At 36.8% G+C, this 26,829-nt stretch overlaps 1 protein-coding gene across 1 annotated transcript in view; it reads left to right on the plus strand.

Moving 5' to 3' along the window:
* The window catches only part of arid4b (AT-rich interaction domain 4B), a 159,693-nt gene that overhangs the window by 81,141 nt on the left and 51,723 nt on the right, over window positions 1-26,829 (plus strand). Inside the window, exons 9-16 of the mRNA XM_056470555.1 lie at window positions 951-1,030; window positions 8,298-8,374; window positions 13,038-13,186; window positions 16,534-16,606; window positions 17,435-17,529; window positions 20,574-20,671; window positions 22,250-22,460; window positions 26,406-26,605. Of these exons, the coding sequence (XP_056326530.1) occupies window positions 951-1,030; window positions 8,298-8,374; window positions 13,038-13,186; window positions 16,534-16,606; window positions 17,435-17,529; window positions 20,574-20,671; window positions 22,250-22,460; window positions 26,406-26,605 (983 nt within the window). The remainder of the gene's footprint in view (window positions 1-950; window positions 1,031-8,297; window positions 8,375-13,037; window positions 13,187-16,533; window positions 16,607-17,434; window positions 17,530-20,573; window positions 20,672-22,249; window positions 22,461-26,405; window positions 26,606-26,829) is intronic.

The raw sequence follows: 26,829 nt of genomic DNA on the forward strand, positions 1-26,829 counted from the left end.
ATCAGTTTACAATATACTGTTGCCCAATTTCTTGGCTTTATTGGTGATAATGGTAATAATAAAAAATAATTAGTTTTAAAATCTAGAACGATATTAATTACGTAGTTCCGAAAACTCACTACTTCTGTTTATCGGTCTGACTTTACGGTGGGTTTCTTTTGACCGCTCCTTGTAGTTTTAAAAAATATCACAATGACGAACACGTCAAGTATAAAAAGCCTCGTCTGTTTCGTGAGGTATTCGTATTTTATTTTATCACAAATTTTGTGATTTTAATCAAATAAAAAAGGGCTTTAATTGCACTAATATATATATATATTAGTGGTGGGCCGTTATCCGCGTTAACATGCTGCGTTAACGCGAGACTCTTATCGCATGATAAAAAAAATATCGCCATTATTCTATTCTCAAAGTTGGGGTGGGAGCTGAGTCTATTCTACGCAAGCTATGATGACTTTCACCTTGATATTTTAGCGCGGATGTATACCTGACCGGTGCACCGTCTGACAAAAAAGTGCCCTTCTGAATCACACACATATATAAACACACACACACACATATATATATATATATATATATATATATATATATATATATATATATATAATTATTTTTAGTGGTTTTTCACCTTTAATTTGGATAGAAAAGTGAAGGTCGAGAGAGGGGAAGGGTCTGCAAAGGACTTTGAGTTGGGAATCGAACTCAGGTCGCCGTGATCACCATGGTGCTATTTGTGCGCACACTTAACCAGAAAGCTATTGGCATCGATGCACCAAAATGTTTTGCAAGTAGTTCTCATTTCTGTAAAGTGGACGTTTTAATTTTTTTGGCAGGTGCAAAAAAACATGTCCAAGTGCCTTGAGAGAGTAAAAGTGATGTGAAATGATGTTTTCTATGGTAAACTCCCAGTGACGTGCTCGTCTGTCCTCTGCTTGTGTTCATTTTTAAAGGTCATCTCTCCAGACTGTCATGAAGATGTGTCTCTGAAGAAAGACAACGTTTTCGTTCGCTCCTTCAAAGACGGAAAATTGTAAGTAACTTTCAGATGGAGTTATTTCAGGCGCTGCTTCTACTTTTAGATCCGGCGCTGCAGGAAAAGTCAAGCTCTGAAAAGCGTCAGTTTCTCAGCATTGTGTCCGTTTATAGCTGTGATTTGATAAAGTATGCTTTAAATGTGTCAGAAATGCTGGAAATGAGCAACGACGTCACTGCTGGGGATCATGTATTGGAGTAGCCCGTTATATTTCTGTTGGAGATTATTATAACTAAATGTTTGTCTCGGATTAACCTTCATAAACCAGTTTAGCCTGCCGCCGCTGCAGGAGGAATGGCAGGATTGCTGTTGAAGCGCTGTGCTGAGAAATGTCTGCTTATGGAGATATTTGTGTTCAACCTCTAGGAGACGTTATACAGGAACAATCTTATGATGAGTCTGCAATTAGACAACTCTTTCTGTCTGTTATAATCGTATGCCTCTTTAGACTGACAACAAGCTCTGAACTGCCAACATGTTTATAAACGTTTGCTGAAGTGTTTTGATTGGCTTTTCAGTTGCTGGAGTGTTCTGATTGGTTGTTTGGTTGGTTGCTGAAGAGTTTTGATTGGCTGTTCGGTTGCTGGAGGGTTCTGATTGATAGTTCAGTTGCTGAGGCGTTTCATCTGGTGTTTGGTTGCTAAAGTATTTTAATCTGTTTGGTTGCTTAAGTGTTTTGATTGGTTGGTTGGTTGCTGAAGAGTTTTGATTAGTTGTTTGGTTGCTGAAGAGTTTTTATTGGTTGTTTGGTTGCTGAAGAATTTTGATTAGTTGTTTGGTTGCTGAAGAGTTTTGATTGGTTGTTTGGTTGCTAAAGTGATTTGATTAGTTGTTTGGTTGCTGAAGAGTTTTGATTGGTTGTTTGGTTGCTAAAGTGATTTGATTAGTTGTTTGGTTGCTGAAGAGTTTTGAGAAGTTGTTTGATTGCTGAAGAGTTTTGATTGGTTGTTTGGTTGCTGAAGAGTTTTGATTGGTTGTTTGGTTGCTGAAGAGTTTTGATTGGTTGTTTGGTTGCTGAAGAGTTTTGATTGGTTGTTTGGTCGCTAAATTGATTTGATTAGTTGTTTGGTTGCTGAAGAGTTTTGATTGGTTGTTTGTTTGCTGAAGAGTTTTGATTGGTTGTTTGGTTGCTGAAGAGTTTTGATTGGTTGTTTGGTTGCTGAAGAGTTTTGATTGGTTGTTTGGTTGCTGAAGAGTTTTTATCGGTTGTTTGGTTGCTGAAGAATTTTGATTAGTTGTTTGGTTGCTGAAGAGTTTGGATTGGTTGTTTGGTTGCTGAAGAGTTTGGATTGGTTGTTTGGTTGCTGAAGAGTTTTGATTGGTTGTTTGGTCGCTAAAGTGATTTGATTAGTTGTTTGGTTGCTGAAGTGTTTTGATTGTTTGGTTGCTGAAGAGTTTTGATTGGTTGTTTGGTTGCTGAAGGGTTTTGATTGGCTGTTTGGTTGCTGAAGGCTTCTGATTGATGATTTGTTTGCTGAAGCGTTTCATCTGGTGTTTGGTTGCTAAGGTCTTCTGATTGATGTTTGATTGCCAAAGTGTTTTGATTGGTAGTTTGGTTGCTGAAGAGTTTTGGTTGTTTTGTTTTTTTTGATTGGTTGTTTGGTTGCTGAAGAGTTTTAATTGGTTGTTTGGTTGCTGAAGAGTTTTGATTGGTTATTTAATTGCTAAAGAGTGTTGATTGGTTGTTTGGTTACTAAAGTGTTTTGATTGGTGGTTTGTTTGCTGAAGAGTGTTTATTGGTTGTTTGGTTGCTAAAGTGTTTTGATTGGTGGTTTGGTTGCTGAAGAGTTTTAATTGGTTGTTTGGTTGCTGAAGAGTTTTGATTGGTGGTTTGTTTGCTGAAGAGTTTTTATTGGTTGTTTGGTTGCTAAAGTGTTTTGATTGGTGGTTTGTTTGCTGAAGAGTTTTTATTGGTTGTTTGGTTGCTAAAGTGTTTTGATTGGTGGTTTGTTTGCTAAAGTGTTTTGATTGGTGGTTTGTTTGCTGAAGAGTTTTTTTTTTTGGTTGTTTGGTTACTGAAGTGTTTTGATTGGTGGTTTGTTTGCTAAAGTGTTTTGATTGGTGGTTTGTTTGCTAAAGTGTTTTGATTGGTGGTTTGGTTGCTAAAGTGTTTTGATTGGTGGTTTGTTTGCTGAAGAGTTTTGATTATTCGTTTAGTTGCTGAAGCATTTCATTCAGTGTTTGGTTGCTGAAGTTCTCCGATTGGTTGTTTGGTTGCTGAAGTTCTCTGATTGGGTGCTTGGTTGCTGAATAGTTTTGATTGGCTGTTTGGTTGCTGGAGTGTTCTGATTAGTTGTTTGGTTGCTGGAGAGTTTTGATTGGCTCTTCGGTAGCTGAAGTGTTTTTAATTTGTTCTTTGCTTGCTGAAGTGCTTTGGATGTTTGGTTGCTGAAGTGTTTTTATTAGCTGTTTGGTTGCTGGAGTGTTCTGTTTGGTTGCTGCATTGTTTTAATTGGCTGTTTGGTTGCTGAACTGATTTGATTGGTTTTTTGGCTACCGAAGTGTTTTGGTTGTTTGGCTGCTGAAGTGTTTTGATTAGCTGTTCGGTTGCTGAATAGTTTTGATTAGCTGTTCGGTTGCTAGAGTGTTTCTTAATTGTTTGTTTGGTTGCTGAAGTGCCTTGGCTGTTTGGTTACTGAAGTGTTTTGATTGGCTGTTTGGTCGCTGAATTGTTTTGATTCATTGTTTGGTTGCAGAAAATGTTTAATTGGCTGTTCATTTGCTGGAGTGTTCTGATTGGTGGTTTGGTTGCTGAAGCATTTCGTTGGTTGTTTGGTTGCTGAAGTATTCTGATTCGTTGTTGGGTTCCTGAAGAGTTTTAATTGACTGTTCAGTTGTTGAAGTGATTTGATTGGTTGTTTGCTTGCTGGAGTGTTTTGAGTGGTTGTTTGGTTGCTGAAGTGTTTTGATTGGTTGTTTGCTTGCTGAAGTGTTTTGATTTGTTTGGTTGCTGAAGTGTTTGAATGGTTGTTTGGTTGCTGAAGATTTTTAATTGGCTTTTCAGTTGCTGGAGTGTTTGGATTGGTTGTTTAGTTGTTGATGTGTTTTGATTTGTTGTTTAGTTGCTGAAGATTTTTGATTGGCTGTTTGGTTGCTGAAGAGTTTTGATTGGCTGTTTGGTTGCTGAAGAGTTTTGATTGACTGTTTAGCTGCTGAAGCATTTCATTGGGTGTTTGGTTGCTGAAGTGTTCTGATTTGGTGTTTGGGTGCTGGAGTGTTTGGATTGGTTGTTTAGTTGTTGATGTGTTTTGATTTGTTGTTTGGTTGCTGAAGATTATTGATTGGCTGTTTGGTTGCTGAAGAGTTTTGATTGGCTGTTTGGTTGCTGGAGTGTTCTGATTGACTGTTCGATTCCTGGAGTATTCTGATTTGTAGTTTGGTTGCTAAAGTGTTTTGATTCGTTGTTGGGTTGCTGAAGAGTTTTGATTGAATGTTTAGCTGCTGAAGCATTTCATTGGGTGTTTGGTTGCTGAAGTGTTCTGATTTGGTGTTTGGGTGCTGGAGTATTTGGATTGGTGGTTTGGTTGCTCAACAGTTTTGGTTGGTTGTTTGGCTGCTAAAGTGTTTTGATTAGTGGTTTGGCTGTTGAATAGTTTTTATTGGTTGTTTGGTTGCTAAAGTGTTTTGATTGGTTGTTTGGTTGCTGGAGAGTTTTGATTGGTTGTTTGGTTGCAGAAGCATTTCATTGAGTGTTTGGTTGTTGAAGTTCTTTGATTGGGTGTTTGGGTGCTGAAGTGTTTTGATTGGTGGTTTGGTTGCTGAAGAGTTTTGGTTGTTTGGTTGCTGAAGTATTTCATTGGGTGTTTGGTTGCCGAAGTTCTCTGATTGGGTATTTGGTTGCTAAAGTTCTCTGTTTGGCTGCTGAAGAGTTTTGATTGGCTGTTTGGTTACTGAAGTGTTCTAATTTGTTGTTTGTTTGCTGAAGCATTTTTTGGGTGTTTGGTTACTGAAGGGTTCCGTTTGGGTGCTGAAGTGTTTTTATTGGCAGTTTGGTGACTGCATTTGTTCTGATTGGCTGTTCAGTTGCTGAAATGTGAAAAGTGTTTTGGTTGTTTGCTTGCTGAAATGTTTTGATTGGTTCTTTGGTTGTTTAAGTGTTCTGATTGGTTGTTTGATTATGGAAATGTTCTAAATTGTTGTTTGGTAGCTAAAGTGTTTTGATTGTCTGTTTGGTTGCTGGAGTGTTCTAATTGGTGCTTAGGATGCTGAAGTGCTTTGATTGGACGTTTAGTTACTGAAGTGTTCTCGTTGGCTGTGAAGTGTTCTGATTGTTTTGTTTAGGTTACTGAAGTGTTCCGACTGGGTGTTTGTATGCTAAAATGTTCTGATTGTTTTTTGGCTGCTAAAGTGGTTTAATTGTTTAGTTGGTCAGGTATTCTGATTGGTTGTTTGGTGGCTAAAGTGTTTTGATTGGTTGTTTGCTGTCTAAAGTTGTTTGGTTGCTAAAGTGTTCTGATTGGTTATTTGATATTTGAAATGTTTTGATTGGTGGTTTAATTGGTGGTTTTAAAAGGGTTTTGATTGGTCATTCTGAGTTTTATTTGTTACATGCCAATTTATTACTAGTATTAGGTGTTTTTTTTACTAACAATGATACATGTAGATAAGGTTAATAACATCAGCAAGAAATGGCCTGAAAATAGTCTATACTTTTCAATAGTTTGTAGTACCTTTATATGCTCCCTCTGAGCCAAATAACGAGAAAGAACCACAGCTATGCTGATGACACTCAGATCTACCTAGCCTTACTGCCTAATGACTACAGCCCCATTGACACCCTCTGCCAATGCATTGATGAAATGAACAGTTGAATGTGCCAAAACTTTCTTCAGTTAAGCTAAGAGAAAACTGAAGTCATTGCGTTTGGGAGCAGAGATGAGCTTCTCAAGGTGAATGCGTACCTAGACTCTAAAGGTCAAACAATAAAAAATAAGGTCAAGAATCTTGGTGTGACTCTGGAGTCAGATCTGAGTTTCAATAGTCATGTCAGAGCAGTGAGTAAATCAGCATGCTATCATCTCAAAAACATTGCAAGAATCAGATGCTTTATTTCCAGTGAAGACTTAGAGAAGCTTGTTGATGCTTTTATCAGCAGCAGGGTGGATTACTGTAAAGGACTCCTCACTGGCCTTCCCAAAAAGACAGTCAAACAGTTCATCCAGAACGCTGCGGCCAGAATTCTGACCAGAACCAGGAAATCAGAGCACATCACATCTGTCCTCAGGTCTTTACACTGGCTCCCAGTTACATTCAGAATAGATTTTAAAGTATTACTACTGGTCTATAAATCACTAAATGGCCTAGGAGCTCGATACATTACAGATATTCTCATTAAATACAAACCTAACAGATCACTCAGATCTTTAGGATCAAATTAACTAGAAATTCCAAGAGTTCAGTCAAAGCAGGGTGAATCGGCTTTCAGCTACTGATTTCGCCCCTCGCTGCTGGAATCAGCTTCCAGAAATGATCAGATGTGCTCCAACATTAGGCACATTCACATCAAGGCTGAAAACACATCTGTTTAGCTGTGCCTTTACTGATTGAGCACTGTGCTACGTCCGACAGATTGCACTATTATGTCTTTCTTTTCTTTTTAAAATTCTTTTATAACATGCTTTAACACATTTTAATCTGTTTTTATCTGTTTTTAGTCATTTTATTGTTTGGTTTTTTATTTTCTTGTGTATTTTTTATTCTTGTTTCTGTAAAGCACTTTAAATAGCCACTGTGTATGAAATGTGCTATAGAAATAAACTTGCCTTGCCTAATTTAAAATAAAATAATTTTTAACGCTGTCCAAGGCTGTACCTATTTGATCAAAAATGCATTAAAGAGAAGTATTATTGTAATTTAAATTAACTGTAAAATAATAAACCTGTATGAATGGTCAAATGTAATTTATTCCTGTTTCAAAGCTAAATTTTCAGCATCATTACTCGTCCTCAGTGTCACATGGTCCTTTAGAAATCACTCTGATATGATGATTTGACAATGATGTTGAAAGCAATTGTGCTGTTTCATAATTTGGTGGATGATGCATTTTATTTCATAACACTTTTAAATTCAATATAACAAATACAATTTTTTAATGCAATTTAATGCATCCTTTATTTCATTACATGTAAAAAAAATTTTTTTTTTTTTAAATTTTATTTTATGAAATTTAATGCCATCTTAATTTCATGACACCTTCACGTTCAAAAGAACAAATTAAGTTTTTATTTGATTTTATTATTTGATTTTATGCATCCTACCTGAATAAAAGCACTCATGTTTTCTAAAAAATGCTAACTAATATGAGCATGTAACATGTGAATTGCACAGTTGAGCTATAGAGCTTGCTTTCTGCGCTGTTATAAAAGAACATCTTCACTGCTCCCTCTAGTGTCAGTTTTGAGATTGTAATGACATCACTGGCCCATGCACATTTATAAATATTCATGAACAAATACATTTCTTCTAACTAATAATAACCCAATAATCCTCTCAATATCAGCAGCTCCCGTAAGTACACAGCCACTAATGAATGACAAGAGCCCAATTACTTTAATAAGGTGATGATAAATACTATCATAATAAAAAACTATAGTGTTTTTGAACAATACTATAGTAAAGTGTATTGTACTTTATATTACTTTACATATTACTTTATATAACTTTACAGTACTCACAAAACTTTGTTAACGAATGCTATAGGATACTGTAGTGTACTATTAATACTGTTAAACTAATAAATACTGTAGTATAACTACAGTAAACTGTGGTATATTGTAGTATTATATACTATGTGGTTGAATAAAAACTACAGAATTTGGTTATTTGTTTATATTACTATAGTTGTTGTGTTACCTTAACATCTGTATAATTAATTCTAGTACTTCTAAAACACTATAGCATTGGCTGTAAATTACTATAGTACTTATTGACACGGCTATATATCCGAAATGGCCTGTTTGATTCAATATTTAGTGATCATATTTGGTGCATGTATTTTGTTTTATGACTGCTGATTAGTTTGTGATTTTAGATTGTGATAGTAAGTGCTTGAAATATCACTGTAAACTCAATACAAGCATTGAATTATTAAAAAATAAATAAACTAATATATAATATAAGTAAACTAACAAAAATGAGAATTGTTTAAGTCAGAGTGCAGATTCAGGGTGTTGAATTATGAAATATGAGCATGACTTTGTTTACTGTTGTTTATTATTGGTGCTGTCGTGATTTAATTCTAACCGTGTCGTGTTATGTCTTACAGTTATACAGTTTTACGGAAAGATATTCGAGAGCTGGATGAAGATAAAGCTCCCAAAGCAGATGCAGGACTCAAACCAGGTAAGAGGACATGTCTTTATTAATACATAACACTCAAAATAATTGTCATATTATTTAGGTTTTATTTCATATATTATTTTAACTAATGACATTTCAGATTTATTTTAAAACGTTTATTTTTATTTGTTTTATTTTTTACAATACAGAACAATAATTAAACAGGATTTTGTATTAAACATGCTAGCATATATTATCACATATATACAGATATCAATATGCACATACATAATTACCTATGGGCGTCACGGTGGCACAGTGGGTAGCACGATCGCCTCACAGTAAGAAGGTCGTTGGTTCGAGCCTCGGTTGGGTCCGGTTGGCATTTCTATGTAGAGTTTGCATGTTCTCCCGGTGTTAGCGTGGGTTTCCTCCGGGTGCTCCGGTTTCCGTAAAGACATGCAGTACAGGTGAATTGGGTAAGCTAAATTGGGCGTAGTATATGAATGTGTGAATGCTAGAGTGTATGGGTGTTTCCCAGTGTTGGATTGTGGCTGGAAGGACATCCGCTGCGTAAAAACATATGCTGGATAAGTTGGTGGTTCATCCCGCTGTGGCGACCCCAGATTAATAAAGAGACTAAGCTGAAAAGAAAATGAATGAATGAATGAATGAATAATTACCTGTATGTACACCACATAAAGTTACATGTAAGTAAACAAAACAAAAGAAAAAAGCCAGACGCGGAAGATTGCTGTATTTCTTCTCATTACCATTCACTTAAATGGGGATGTCTTTATATTCCCTATGTATTAAAGGGCACATCGTTTACCTGTTTTTTCTGATTTAATATTAATATTATGGTTCTTCTGAGTGTGCCAGTTTAGGTTCAGTTTAAAACACAATTCAGATTTGTTTATTATAATGTGTTAAAGTGTCATGTTGGGGGCGTGTCCACAGTTCGCTGATTTATGGGTGTGTTGCTTCACATGTAAATTAGTTTCGGCTTCCCGCCCAACGTAACAAGGGGGCGGGGCCATGAGCTCACTCGCTCTGCGTTTGCAACAGAGTCTGACAGGAAGACTGAGAGAAGGAGCAGGAGGAGAGGATCAGCAATCAGTCGTACATATCGACTCTGACACAGACCAAGCAGAGAGGGCAAAATCATTTGTGTCTTTGTACAGTTTTACAGCCAACTGTGTGCTAGTTTCAAGTGCTGAGCTTGTACACCGAGACTAATAACCACGCACACTGAATTAACTTTGACTGAGGCACCGGATGCGCCGCTCGAAGCCGCGACACGGCACACCAGACACTGTCTGTGGCGCGGCAGAAACATGAAGTGTCCCGAATCACCGCGCCACGCATTTTTGAATTCTAAACACAGGTTTCTGCAGCGGTCCGCGGCGCCCAGCCGTCGACTTGAGTGTACCCTGATAGAAACCTATGTTTAGAATTCTAAAACGCATGCTAGTTAAGATCACAGGGAGCTTCTGGGATCATGAGAAATGCAAACGGCTGAAGTATAAGGTAGACTCAATGAGAAGTACACATGTTTGCAAACCTACCTAAAGATACAACCAATAATTCCGATTAGAGCGATAATGTGGAGAATATTGATCTTGTGTTGAGCCCAATGAGCCTTGCATCTAAAATAGAGCTAGCGTGTTCCTTTAGTGATATCGCTTCGACTCACGCTGAAAATGGCGGACGTGAATCAACAAATTGAGGATATGATGACGCGCTGGGAAAGCGTTGGGAGCAGAGAGAGGGTAAGGATTGGACAGAATCGAACTCTGGTCACTGGGAGCACCGGAGTGCATGTGTCAGCGCACTAACCACTACACCACTGGCGCTGACAAACATTTCATATTTTAAATAAAGTGAAGTTACTTAGAAACAGTTGAACTGGCATCTAAATAAAGTTTAAGTAACAAAACTTTCATTCATTCATTTTCCTTTGGTTAGTCACTTATTCATCAGGGGTCGCCACAGTGGAATGAACCACCAACTATTCCAGCATATGTTTTACACAACGAATGCCCTTCCAGCTGCAACCCAGAACTGGGAAACACCCATACACCTTCATTTACACAAACACTCATACACTACAGCCAATTTGGCTCATTCAATTCACTTATAGCACATGTGTTTGGACTGTGGGGGAAACCGGAGCACCCGGAGGAAACCTACGCCAACACGGGGAGAACATCAGCGACCTTCTTGCTGTGAGGCGACAGTGCTAACCACTGAGCCACCGTGACGCCCCAAACTTTAAATATCAAAAATGATTTAATGTATTTGTTATGATATTTTTCATCATGTCTGAGAGTAATAATAAAATGTGACACGTTTTATTTTTTATTTTTGGAAGCTGTAAAGTAAATGCATATTTGCAATAAGCTAATTGTATTATTTCTATGTATATGATTAGCTTTTGTTGTAAATCCATTGTTTTCATAGTCGATAACTACATTGTGTCTCAATAGCCCCTTTCACACAGTGATCGCGGTAAATATCCGGAAACTTTACCGGTAAATTCACAAAAGCGCTGTTCACACAGGCACAGACGTTACGGATTTTTCCCGGAAAAGACCATTCACACATCCGTTCCAAAATACCGGTAAATTCTGATATCATTAACCAGAAATGAGCTGTAAACGGCTGCGCTTGTATTTGTAAATGTTTAACTACATTACAAACTCTGTGGACGGATCAGTATTGTGAACATCTTCGATGAAAACAGATAGAGGAACACTTTCAGATGTCGAGATGTTCATAATATGTGTGTGTGCTGCCGCTCACCGGCTGCTTTACGTGCACACACATCAGAGCTTGAAGGTAAACAAACAAAGGCTTATCATAAGATTTTATTGATATTTTTTCCCACATTTGACATTAAGAAGGAACAGAAATGTTATCTGACTAACCTCTAGCAGCTAAATGTGTCTGGGAAATTTTCACAGGCTTTTATTCTCATAAACCGCGCGGTTGTGAATGCGTCTGAGTATTCTGTTTGGCTAAAGTAGACGTCTTACTTCAGCGCATTCTAGACGTGAACGCGCTCTTTCCGGCAATCTTCCGTCTGCATTCACACAGCGCATTCCAGCAAATTACCAGTAATGGTACAACTTCTCTCTCCGGAAAATCATTTCCAGAACAAATTTACTGATATTTCCAAAAAGGCCTGTTCACACATACAGACATTTACGGAAAATTGCCGGTAATTCTCCAGAAAGATCTGTATGTGTGAAGGAGGCTTTTGTCTTTTTATTTGACTCTACAATAGTCAGAATACTCATGGCACAGTTGAGAGCAAAAGTATATACCCTCCTATACGATATATATTCTTGTTCAAATATTTCTCAATTCATATTTAACAGATTCAGGAAATTTTCACAGTATTTCCTATAATATTTTTTCTTCTGGAGAAAGTCTTATTTGTTTTATTTCGGCTAGAATAAAAGCAGCTTTTAATTGTTTTAAACCTATTTTAAGGTCAATATTATTAGCCCCCTTAAACTATATTAGTTTTGGCTAGTCTACAGAATAAACCACTGTTATACAATGACTTGCCTAATTACCCTAACCTGCCTAGTTAACCTAATTAACCTAGTTAAGCCTTTAAATGTCACTTTAAGCTGTATAGAAGTGTCTTGAAGAATATCTAGTCTAATATTATTTACTGTCATCATGACAAAGAGAAAATAAATCAGTTATTAGAGATGAGTTATTAAAACTATTATGATTAGAAATGTGTTGAAGAAATCTGCTCTCTGTTAAACAGAAATTGGGTAGAAAATAAACAGGAGGGCTAATAATTCAGACCTCAACTGTATGTAAGGGTGCTTTCACACCTAGACTTTTGTTTCAGAACCTGTCTCGTTTGCCCAGTTAGCGTCGTTTGTTTGGCATATGTGAATCCAGCAATCGCACTCGGATCCGCGTCAAAACAATGAGGTGGTCTCGGATTGAAACGAACTCTGGAGCAGATCGATTGTAGTGAGAAAGCGATATGATCCGAGCCCGGTTATATCACAGTGTTTTATGTATATCTAATAGGCATACGGCTATAAGAAGAGAGAATTATGAGTAGGGCAGGAGGTCATTCCAAACATCCCAAGTCTCCCGGAAGTTTCAGGAGTCTCCTGCAAATGCACAGAGACTCCCGGATGCCACCAAACGAGTGACAATCTCCCGGAAATCGCGCGCCTCCCTCCCGGTCGTCAAATACGTCGCTCATCATTCTCATCCCTCTTCACCGCATCCCTCCTCGCTCTTCAGACACGTCGCACACACCTTGTCAAACACCACCAAACCACCACCCCACCCTGACAGCTGAGCGGGACTCTGCAAAATAAACCCTGACCAATGTGAGGAGAGTTTACTTGTTGACTTGTTTTAGCTCTTTTGGTCCGTTTAGAAACTTTGCAGTGTGAAAGTGAACCGCACCAAGAGCAACATAGTAAGCATTTTAATCCCAGTTTCAGAACAAATGAATCGATTCACAGGTGTGAAAGCACCCTCATTCTGTGGTTCATCTGGTAGCTGGTATCCTCAGATTATAATGCTTTAATGAACATCGTTTTTGGTAGAAAAATGTCACTGAGACCCTTTTGATTACACTTTTGTGTAATATTGGAGAAGGATATCTAACAATTAAGAAAGGAAAGCGATAATATACAGAGGTTAGGAGAGTAATTGTTGATGTTTGTGTGTTTGTCAGCGTTAGACGCAGCATGGGAGTTTCAGCGTAACGGCACGGTGCCGAGCACATGGAGGACGGAGGTCAAGGATGAAAGCTCCAGCAGTGAAGATGAGGAGGAGGAAGAGGAGGAGGAACAAGAGGAGGAGGCCAGCAGTGAAGAGGAAGAGGTGAGCGCAGCATTCATCATCATCATCATCATCATCACATGACCACAATCATGATCACATGACCACAGCATTCATCATCATCACATGACCACAATTATGATCACATGACCACAGCATTCATCATCATCACATGACCACAATCATCATCACATGACCACAGCATTCATCATCATCATCATCATCATCACATGACCACAATCATGATCACATGACCACAGCATTCATCATCAATATCATCATCACATGACCACAATCATGATCACATGACCACAGCATTCATCATCATCATCATCATCATCATCACATGACCACAATCATGATCACATGACCACAGCATTCATCATCATCATCATCATCATCACATGACCACAATCATGATCACATGACCACAGCATTCATCATCATCATCATCATCATCATCATCACATGACCACAATCATCATCACATGACCACAGCATTCATCATCATCAATATCATCATCACATGACCACAATCATGATCACATGACCACAGCATTCATCATCATCATCATCAATATCATCATCACATGACCACAATCATGATCACATGACCACAGCATTCATCATCATCATCATCATCATCATCACATGACCACAATCATCATCACATGACCACAGCATTCATCATCATCAATATCATCATCACATGACCACAATCATGATCACATGACCACAGCATTCATCATCATCATCATCATCACATGACCACAATCATGATCACATGACCACAGCATTCATCATCATCATCATCATCACATGACCACAATCATGATCACATGACCACAGCATTCATCATCATCATCATCATCATCATCATCACATGACCACAATCATCATCACATGACCACAGCATTCATCATCATCAATATCATCATCACATGACCACAATCATGATCACATGACCACAGCATTCATCATCATCATCATCATCATCATCACATGACCACAATCATGATCACATGACCACAGCATTCATCATCATCATCATCATCATCATCACATGACCACAATCATCATCACATGACCACAGCATTCATCATCATCAATATCATCATCACATGACCACAATCATGATCACATGACCACAGCATTCATCATCATCATCATCATCACATGACCACAATCATGATCACATGACCACAGCATTCATCATCATCATCATCATCATCACATGACCACAATCATGATCACATGACCACAGCATTCATCATCATCATCATCATCACATGACCACAATCATGATCACATGACCACAGCATTCATCATCATCATCATCATCACATGACCACAATCATGATCACATGATTTTTTCCTAAACAACTGTTTTTCCTAAACAACTGACAGATGAAGCTTCTGAGTGTGTGTGTGTGTGAGATGACAGCTTTAACTCTTCACAGGGGCTGTTAGTTTGGAATAAAAACTCAGGCCTGCATTAAAACTCTGTCAGATCTGACGTGTGTGTGTCTGTATGTGTGTGCCTGCTCTCAGAATCATTCACGTTACAGAAGAAAACCACGTCCTACTGCTAGCCAAAGCTGTGGTTTTGACACTACTAAATTAAAATGTGGAATTTGTTTGATTTCTGGCGGCTCAGTGGTTAGCACTGTGGCCTCACAGCAAAAAGGTCGCTGGTTCGAGTCCCAGCTGGGTCAGTTGGCGTTTCTGTGTGTACTTTACATGTTCTCCCCGTGTTGGCGTGGGTTTCCTCCGGGTGCTCCGATTCCCCCACAGTCCAAACACATGCTGTGAATTAAATAAGCTAAATTGGCCACAGTGTATGTGTGTAAATGAATGTGTATGGATGTGGCGACCCCTGATTAATAAAGAGACCAAGCCGAAAAGAGAATGAATGAATGAATGAATGTTTGATTTCCCAGCTGTTTTGATAATAATGTTGCTTTTCCAGTCATTAACAAGCTAGTTTTTCTAACAAGAGGCACCAAAAATCCTCATTAATATCTCATATTGTGCACCTAGATGAATAAACCGAGGTAAAAATGTGGTAATTAACTTGCTAGATGTTTGACGTGGTGTTTTCGCTGTCTAATAATGCACTGGAGGTTTGAATCGACACATTTTAAAAGGATTGAATGAATAATTTGAGGTCTTTCTTGCAATGTTTTACTTTTGGTATGCATCAAATGGTGTAGTAAATTAAAATGTTCATTGCATTGATTTTATTCATTTCATTTTTGATATAAACGATGTTCAATTCATCAAAGATTCTTCAGCAAAAAAAAACACTTAAAATATGAAGAAATGTTTCTTGAATAACTCAGCTTTGAGTCACAAATTATACAACAGTATAAAACAGTATACATTTAAATTCATTTATTCATTCATTCATTTTCCTTCAGCTTGACTTATCAGTGATCACCACAGTGGAATAAACCGCCAACTATCCCAGCATATGTTTTACGCAGCGGATGCCCTTCCAGCTGCAACCCAGTACTGGGAAACACCCATACACCCTCATTCACTCACACACACACACACACACACACACACACTCATAGACTACGGCCAATTTAGCTTACCCAATTCCCCTATAGCGCATATGTTTGGACTGTAATGGGAAACCGGAGCACCCGGAGGAAACTACATTGTATTTGTTCTGCATTAATAATCAAATAAATGCAATACCAAACATGTGATCTTAAAGTTACAGATTTTGTAGTTATTACTTTGGTCTAGTTAGTTACTTTTTAATATCTTTTTCCTTTTTTCTAACATACAGTTGAAGTCAGAATTATTAGCCCCCCTGTTTATTTTTTCCCCAATTTTTGTTTAACGGAGAGCAGATTTCTTCAACACATTTCTAATCAAAATAGTTTTAATAACTCATTTCTAATCACTGATTTATTTCATCTTTGTCATGATGACAGTAAATAATATTAGACTAGATATTCTTCAAGACACTTCTATACAGCTTAAAGTGACATTTAAAGGCTTAACTAGATTAATTAGGTTAACTAGGCAGGTTAGGGTAATTAGGCAAGTTATTATATAACGATGGTTTGTTCTGTAGACTGTCGAAATAGCGTGAAGAGGCTAATAATATTGACCTTAAAATGGCTTTTAAAAAATTAAAAACTGCTTTTATTCTAGCCGAAATAAAACAAATAAGACTTTCTCCAGAAGAAAAAATATTATCAGACATACTGTGAAAATTTCCTGAATCTGTTAAACATCATTTGGGAAATATTTAAAAAAGAAAAACAAATTCAAAGGGAGCTAATAATTCTGACTACAACTGTAACTACCCATTAAAAAAAAGCTCTTTTAAATGACACGCCGCTCTCTGTGTTTGTGTTTCCTGTTTGCAGGAGGAAGTGGAGCCATTCCCAGAAGAGAAAGACAACTTCCTACAGCAGCTTTACAAATTTATGGAGGATAGAGGTGAACACTGTTATTTACATTTTTATTTATATACAGCTTCATTATTTATTAATATTTGCCTTTGTTTTTTTATTCTATTTGATTTATTCACTTTTATTTATGTACATGTTAATTGTATTTGTTATAATCAGACTTGATCAAAACAGTCTGCAGAAACACTTCGATTGGCATTCTTCTTTTTGTACTTGTCATCAGAGGGGGAAAGCCCCTCCCACTAGTGACCATCTCTCCCTCATTAGCATAAACAGCAGCCCTGAGTGAGAAGCAGCCGTCTGTCCGTTAGCCATTAGAGTGTTTGAGCTGCTGAAGATAATGTAAGCATAGACTAAGAGGATTATAGATGTGAAGCACAAATGAACAGCGACAGGAGTCTCCATAGACCAGACATGCCCAAACTAGGGCCCGAGTGCCAAAGTTGGCCCATGGTAACCTTTAATTTAGCCCAGCATCCCATCTGAGAAGAGTAAGAATGATGGGAAGGGTTGGAGAGAATGCCTTTAACAGATATTGTGATTTCTAATTCAGTGTTACCTATTTTGTTTGTTTTACTGCTGAGCTACACCAAAGCAAACTGAAATTAAATGTTTCAGCTACATATTTGTAAATGAATCTGATTTTTAAAAATGTAAATACTGTCACACTACAATTGTTAGCAAAAATAGGAGCAGCTTGACTAGTATAACTCCATTCTGTTGTAAATGGCATTGTTTTTAACTTTTTTTTTTTTTACTTTTTTTACATTTGATAACTTTTAGACTTAAACTTTCTGAAAATGTAGCTCTTACAAAGACTTTAAACTCAAATGTTGTCCTTGACTCTTCTGCTCAGGAACCCCCATCAACAAGCGGCCGGTGCTGGGCTACAAGAATCTGAACCTGTTCAAGCTCTACAGGCTGGTGCATAAGCTGGGAGGATTCGACAATGTGAGTGAAACACGTCCTCGATCTGCTGTTCAGGGGTGGGAATATTTATGCCAGGGGTGCTCGAGATCCTGTTCATGGAGATCTACCGACCTGCAGAGTTCAGCTGCAGCCTTGATCAAACACACCTGTATTTAATCACCATGTGCTCCTTCAGATTCTAGTTATTGGTTTAGATGTTTTATTTGAGGTTGGAGCTGAACTCTGCAGGAAGGCAGATCTCCAGGAACAGGATTGGGTACCCCTGCTATAGGCACTTCACAATCTGATTCGCTTCAAACTCTGGGAGTCACGATTCGATTTCAAAATGATTCTTTGCCTACTTTTTTTCCCCGATTTCTTCAACTGTGCAAATTAATGCTAATGCACACCCAAAATAGAAGCTCATATTTACAAAATAGGTTTGTGCATACTGTGCGTATGTAAATATATGCATGATCATATTGATTAAAATATTAATATAAATTAAATATAAATATATATCTATATGAAGAGTTCAGATGCAAAACCCTCTAAATCAATCAGACCTCTTTTCTTGTAATCTAGCATTTTCCATCAGGCTCCTCTGATTAGGCTCAGGAGTTTCATTTTATAGATAATGAGAAGGTTATTAGCTGGTAAATAAAATAACTTTTTTCATAAATGTCACTTTAGACAATTCTTTGGTTTTTAAGAAGGTAGATTTTATTTTGCGTCAAAACCAGCTAAATCCACTTGTGCTTTTTTTGCAAAAACCTCTAAAAACCACCTATTGAGACAATACAGTGTAACTAGCTGAAAAATCACTAAAGATGCAATTAGAAATTATTTTATTAAACAAAAAACACATAAAATTAAAAATACATAAATCTGTCAAATAAGTGGCGGTTCATTCCGCTGTGGTAAACCAGGGAAAAAGCAGAAGGAAAATGAATGAATGAAATCTGTAAAGTGCATTAATCAATAACATTAAAACTGACATTAATTAAATCTTAACAATCTGTTGGCATCTCTGATATTTGGGATTTAGATTTAATGTAAGTAGAGCAATGTAAACATTGTAAGCTAAGCTTGGTAGATTGAAATAATGCAGTGTAAAATCATTGTGAAACATCAATATCTGTGCATTGTGCATTAATATAAAAAGCTTATCAGATGTATAGGCATTATGAAGTAATATAAATAATGTAAAGTTTTATAGATTGTATTTATCTTTTAAACAAATAGCTTACATTAGCTGATAAATCACAAGGTGGGCCTACTGGGCAAAAAGGGGATGCCTCTCAGACAATTTTAGAAGCTGTCATTCATTCATTCTCACCATACCTAAGGTTTTGGTCCCGTGTTTATCCTCATAGCATCCATGTGGGATAAAAGAACGGCATCTTAACTCTGTCTTTCGTGAATTGGAGTTGCCATTTAATGTAGAGTAATTCAGACTCATTCAAAGTAGCGTCACTGCGCAAAAAAACCCATTATGAATGCATGATACATGTACATGACTGTACAGTGTGTTTTCTTTTCCTTATAATGCACAGAGTTTTGAGGTAAGGAACATTTTCATATGCTATTCAATGACAATCAGACAGGCTCATCCAGTTCATCAAACTCCGTCTTTTAAAATCAAAATCGAAAGCAGAATAAAACAGTCTCTTCATAAAAGCCGACGTATCAATGTGCCGTTACAAAGGCAAGTGGTGTTTAGCGGCTTTTGCAATTTTGTTATTTCTGAATGCGCTGACGCTGGGATTTGGATGATTTGAAGCAAATCTATTTGTTGATGGTGTACTACGTGCCTAAAGCATTCGCTAAATGTCATTAGCTCATTTTTGTCGGAAGTGGCGTTTAGCGACTTTCGCATCTGAACTCTTCATATGTTATTATTTATTTTTTATATTGTTGTATTGTATATACACTGAGTGTGTGTGTGTTTATACATGTAGACTACACTCTACAAATGCATATATATTGCAAGTACTAGTACTGGGCAAAGATTAATTGCGATTAATCACATCCAATATAAAAGTTTGTTTTCGTGTAAATACAAGTTTGTTTCAATGTGTGTGTGCTGCATATGTATATATAACTATTTGAGTAAATAAGATTTATATATAGATATAAAAGATACAGTTAAAGTCAAAATTATTGGCCCTTCTATGAATTAGTTTTTCACAGGAAATTTTCACAGTATTTCCTATAATATTTTTTCTTCTGGAGAAAGTCTTATTTGTTTTATTTCAGCTAGAATAAAAGCAGTTTGTAATTGATTCAAACCCATTATAATGTCAATATTATTAGCCCCTTTAAGCTATATATTTTTCGATAGTCTACAGAACAAACCATCATTATACAATGACTTGCCTAATTACTCTAACTTTACCCTAATTAACCTAGTTAAGCCTTTAAATGTCACTTTAAGCTGAATACTAGTGTCTTGAAGAATATCTAGTCAAATATGTGCTGTCATCATGGCAAAGAGAAAATAAATCAGTTATTAGAAATGAGTTATTAAAACTATTATGATTAGAAACGGAAACAGAAGTTTTTCTTTAAACAGAAATTGGTGAATAAAATATACAGGAGGGCTAATAATTCTGACTTCAACACTGTATGTACTTGTATGTGATACAAATGATATATGAATTTAAATATCTATGCAAGAACAAACATTTTGTATAGTTTTGTTTTTATCTATGTGTGTGTGTTACAGATGAGACCCGATTCTACTGTAGTCTGTGTCCATGATCATAGTAATAACACACTGTCCACATTCTGTAGTGATTCTAAAGAGAGTCGCACACTGAGTGAGTCTTTCAAATGAACAATAAAAGCTTTGACCAAATGAAGTGAATTTGCGCAGCTGTCAACGCTTATTATTTCTCTGTTTGGAGCTCACGCCCGCACTATGGCGATCTAATTTAAATATATAGTCGATTCAAAACTTTTGAGAATTGATTCAGAATCATTAGAAAAAGAATCACAAGTCTTTGAATAATCTTTTTTTTCTTCCTCTCCTCCTGCTGTTGTGTCTGTGTGTGTATAACATAACGTGCTCGTCTGTGTTTCAGATCGAGAGCGGATCTGTCTGGAAGCAGGTGTATCAGGATCTGGGCATCCCCGTGCTCAACTCCGCCGCCGGCTACAACGTCAAGTGTGCCTACAGAAAGTACGTGCATCCTTCAGCATCTGCTTTCACTCAGACAGCATGACAGTGACTGAAAATGTGAGATGCTCAGCGGTGGCGCGTCAAGTCAGCGCAAAATGTTTTGACTTATACGAGAGCGAGCACTGCGAGCGCTTGTCCTGTCTGATTTCCTTCAAAAAAATCATTCTGATATGCTTTCGGCTGCCTGATATTGTTTATGGAAACTATGCTACACCAGATCTACAGTACGGTATATTCAGAGTTCAGGATAAAATGATTCCTGTGGAATTTGAATACTTTCTCAAATATTTCTCAAATGCTGATTAATGAAGAGATTGTGTTCAGCACAGTTTTAAGCAAATGGCTATTTTAGCTCATTTTTTTGACTTTGCCATGATGACAGTACACAATATTTTATTAGATATTTTGCAAGATACTAGTATTTAGCTTAAAGTGCAGTTTAAAGGCTTAACTAGGATAATTAGTCAACAGCAGTTTGTTTTGTAGCAAAAAATATATATAGACAGACGGACGGACGGACAGATTGATAGACAGACAGATAGATAGACGGATAGACAGACAGATAGACAGACAGACAGACGGATGGATGGATGGATGGATGGATGGATGGATGGATGGACGGACGGACGGACGGATGGATGGATAGATGGATAGACAGACGGACGGACGGATAGATGGATGGATGGACGGATAGATAGATAGATAGATAGATAGATAGATAGATAGATAGATAGATGGATGGATGGATGGATGGATGGATGGATGGATAGACAGACAAACAGTCAGGCAGACAGACAGACAGGCAGGCAGACATACAGGTAGACAGACAGGTAGACAGATAGACGGACGGACGGACAGACAGATAGGTAGAAAGATAGGTAAACAGACAGGCGGGTGGGCAGACGGACGGACGGATAGAAAGATGGATGGATGGATGGATAGACAGACAGACAGATAGGTAGACAGACAGACGGACGGACGGACGGACGGACGGATGGATGGATGGACAGACAGATAGGTAGACAGACAGGTAGATAGGTAGACGGACGGACGGATAGACAGACAGATAGATAGATAGATAGATGGATGGATGGATGGATGGATGGATGGATGGATGGATGGATGGATGGATGGATGGATGGATGGATGGTTAGTTAGTTAGTTAGTGTTTCTGTGTGGAGTTTGCATGTACTTCCCGTGTTGGCGTGGGTTTCCTCCGGGTGCTCCAGTTTCCTCCGCAGTCCAAACACATGCGCTATAGGGGAATTGGGTAAAGCAAATCGGCCGTAGTGTATGAGTGTGTGTGTGTGTGTATGGGTGTTTCCTAGTACTGGGTTGCAGCTGAAAGGGCATCTGGTGTGTAAAACATATGCCGGAATAGTTGATGGTTCATTCCGCTGTGGCATCCCCTGATAAATAAGGGACTAAGCTGAAGTAAAATAAATGGAGTTGAGGACTGCTGGAATTGAAAATGGAATTGAACTGCTGTAATTATTTTCCTTGTAACTCTTTACACCCAACACTGTTAATAACTGAGATGTGAATGATAATGAATAATGGTTGCGTATTCTCCTGCAGGTACCTGTATGGTTTTGAGGATTACTGCACCTCCACAGGAATCAGCTTCCGCATGGACCTGCCGTATAAAACTGCTGAGAAGACGAGCTGTAAAACTGAGGTGAAAGCTGAGGAAGTGATCAGCACTGGAAACACCGTCTCTTTAAACACACCAGAAGAACACAAGAGCATCACAGATCCAGAGAGATGCAGCACACAGCATCTTCTCAAGGTACTCACACTACACATACTACTGCTACAACAGCCTATTCATACTATTCAGTATACTATCCAGTCTACTCATACTACTGCTTACAACAGCCTATTCATACTACTGAGTCTACTATCTAGTCTACACATACTACTCAGGTTAATTATGCTATTTAGTCTTCTAAAACTACTCACCTTACACACAATACTCGCACTATACATGCTACCGACAATTAGTCTACACAAACTGTATGAAGTATGACTGTTTTCATCCTACTCAGTTTACTCATACTACTCTTACTACTGATACTCTACTCCTACTACTCAGTCTATACATTCTACTCACTGTACACATACTACTAATACTCTGCCTACTCTTACTACTCAGTCTACACATACAACTCACACTACACATACTGCTGATACTTAGTCTATTTGTACTACTCAGTTAATTTATACTACTCCGTCGACACAAATAAACTACAAATAAACTAATTATAAGAGTAGACTTGGAATTAGTAGTATTTCAAGTCTACTCTTATAATTAGTTCATTTATAGTTTATTTGTACTACTCAGTCTACCCATACTGCTCATACTGAGTCTACTCATACTACTCAGTTTATTTGTACTACTCCGTCTACCCATATTATTCATACTGAGTCTACTTATGCTACTCAGTTTATTTGTACAACCCTGTCTACCCATATTATTCATACTGAGTCTACTCGTACTACTCAGTTTATTTGTACTACTCAGTCTACCCATATTATTCATACTGAGTCTACTCGTACTACTCAGTTTATTTGTACTACTCAGTCTACCCATATTATTCATACTGAGTCTACTCGTACTACTCAGTTTATTTGTACTACTCAGTCTACCCATACTGCTCATACTGAGTCTACTCATACTACTCAGTTTATTTGTACTACTCCGTCTACCCATATTATTCATACTGAGTCTACTCATACTAAGTTTACACATACTACTTAGTCTATGCAAATTACTCGCATTACTAAATCTCGTTATTCTCATGTTACTGAAACTACGCTCTTTATACTCCTCGCTCTACTAATACCAAATCTCCTTAAACTCATGTTGTACTAAATCTATTCATGATACTTATACTGCTGATACTAAGTCTACTCATACTAATACTACTCAGTCTATTTATTCCACTCACACTACATATGCTACTTACTCTAAATTTATAATAATCCTGTTACTCGAGTTACCCATGAAACTTAGGATACTAACTCTAACCATACTTACACTACTACATTATTACACATAATGCTTATATTAATTATAATACTTACACCAAATCTTATTATACTAATATCTAAACTAAGTCTACTCATACTTCAATCAAACTTCCTAAACTATTTATATTATTCATGTTACTGAAACTAAGTCTACACATACTTTACTCAAACTACTTAATCTAACCTTACTACTCATACTATTTTTTACTGCTGATACTAAGTCTACTTATACTAATACTACTCAATCTATTTATTCCACTCATACTACTTATACTACTTACACTAAATCTACTACTTACACTAACACTCCTGTTTACTCGACTTCCTAAATTATTTATGCTATTCATATTACTGAAACTAAGTCTACACATACTTTACTCAAACTACTTAATCTAACCTTACTACTCGCACTATACTACTGATACTAAGTCTACTTTTACTAATACTATTCAATCTATTTATTCCACTCACACTACTTATAAAATGTACACTGAACTTTGACACTCCTGGTACTCAAGTTACTCATATTACTAAGGTAACTCACACTAACTTATACTCACATACTTATACTACTACAGGATGATACATAATACTCATACTAATCATTCTACTGATACCAAATCTTATTATACTCATATCTAAACTAAGTCTACTCATACTTCAATGAAACTTCCTGAACTATTTATATTATTCATGTTACTGAAACTAAGTCTACACATACTTTACTCAAATTACTTAATCTAACCTTACTACTCACACTACTTTTACTACTGATACTAAGTCTACTTTTACTAATACTACTCAATCTATTTATTCCACTCACACTACTTATAAAATGTACATTGAACTTTATAACACTCCTGGTACTCAAGTTACTCATATTACTGAGGTTACTCACACCAACTTATACTCACATACTTATACTACTACATGATTATACATAATACTCATACTAATCATTCTACTGATACCAAATCTCATTATACTCGTATCTAAACTAAGTCTACACATACTTTACTCAAACTACTCAATCTAACCTTACTACTCACACTACTTTTACTGCTGATACTAAGTCTACTTATACTAATACTATTCAATCTATTTATTCTACTCATACTACTTATACTACTCAAACTAAATCTACTACTTACACTAACCCTCCTGTTTACTCGACTTCCTAAACTTTTTATATTATTCAAATTACTGAAACTAAGTCTACACATACTTTACTCAAACTACATAATCTAACCTTACTACTCGCACTACTTATACTACTGATACTAAGTCTACTTATACTAATGCTACTCAGTCTATTTATTCCACTCACACTACTTATAAAATGTACATTGAACTTTATAACACTCCTGGTACTCAAGTTACTCATATTACTAAGGTTACTCACACTAACTTAAACTCACATACTTATACTACTACAGGATGATACATAATACTCATACTAATCATTCTACTGATACCAAATCTCATTATACTCGTATCTAAACTAAGTCTACTCATACTTATATCAAACTTCCTAAACTATTTATATTATTCATGTTACTGAAACTAAGTCTACACATACTTTACTCAAACTACTTAATCTAACCTTACTACTCGCACTACTTAAACTACTGATACTAAGTCTACTTATACTAATACTACTCAATCTATTTATTCCACTCATACTACTTATATTACTTATACTAAATCTACTACTTACACTAACACTCATGTTTACTCACTCCTGTTTACTCAACTTCCTAAACTATTTATATTATTCATATTACTGAAACTAAGTCTACACATAATTTACTCATACTTCAATCAAACTTCCTAAACGATTTATATTATTCTATATTCTAAGTCTACACATACTTTACTCAAACTACTTATTCTAACCTTACTACTCACACTACTTTTACTACTGATATTTATTCGACTCGCACTACTTGTACTACTTACACTAAATCTACTACTTACACTAACCCTCCTGTTTACTCACTCCTGTTTACTCGACTTCCTATACTATTTATATTATTCATGTTACTAAAACTAGGTCTACACATACTTTACTCAAACTACTTAATCAAACGTTACTACCCGCACTACTTATACTACTGATACTAAGTCTACTTATACTAATACTACTCAATCTATTTATTCCACTTATACTACTTGCACTAAATCTATTACTTGCACTAACACTCCTGTTTTCTCACTCCTGTTTACTCACTCCTGTTTACTCTACTTCCTAAACTATTTATATTATTCATGTTACTGAAACTAAGTCTACAAATACTTTACTCAATCTAACCTTACTACTCACACTATTTGTACAATTCTTTCCCAATAATATAGATTGCCAGCTTGTTGTTAGCTTATTTGTTTTTCATCTGCCCTTTAGATTATGTATTGTAATGCTTCTTTCCGAACACCGGTAGGCAGTATAAAGTACGTACTATGCATTATGCAAAACACTAGTGTTGCATTTAAAGCAGAGCCACTATTTTCATCTTTTCATCATTATATCTGTTGCATCTGTTCATTTAGTCTCTCAGCAGGAATGTGTCTGACCTCATGCATATTCATAAGTCATGTTTCCCCCCACACAAGCTGTTGAAATAAAAACAATGATGCATTTACAAATCAAAGTTTAATTAGGGTTGAATCGCATTCGTTAAAAGGGCATGTTATTTCCGCTCAGGAGGAGAAAACGGAGACCGTGACCCCATGTGAAGAAAAAGTGGAAATCAGCAGTGAAAATAAGGAGGATGAGAATCACGCTGAGGAGGAGAATGAGATGAATGAAGAGGTCAAGCAAAGCGTGTCCACAGGGGAGACTGACATCACTGAGGACGTGAAGGAGGAACCGTGTGAAGAACCAGACGACAAAGATCTGTCAGGGTGAGTGAGGCTTTCAGTATGAGCATCAGTGCATGGCTATGAAGGAGAGAGAGAGAAACTGAGGCAAAAATAAATTAATGCTTATGCAAACTGAAAAACATGAGAAACATGATCATGAAAACATTTAAAGGGCACCTATTATGCAAAAATTACTTTTATAAGGGGTTTAAACATATTTGTGTGGCAACTGTCTGTGAATATAACCCGCTTCTAATGGTACAAAT

The sequence above is a fragment of the Danio aesculapii genome, chromosome 13 (assembly GCF_903798145.1).
Source record: "Danio aesculapii chromosome 13, fDanAes4.1, whole genome shotgun sequence".
NCBI lineage: Eukaryota > Metazoa > Chordata > Actinopteri > Cypriniformes > Danionidae > Danio > Danio aesculapii.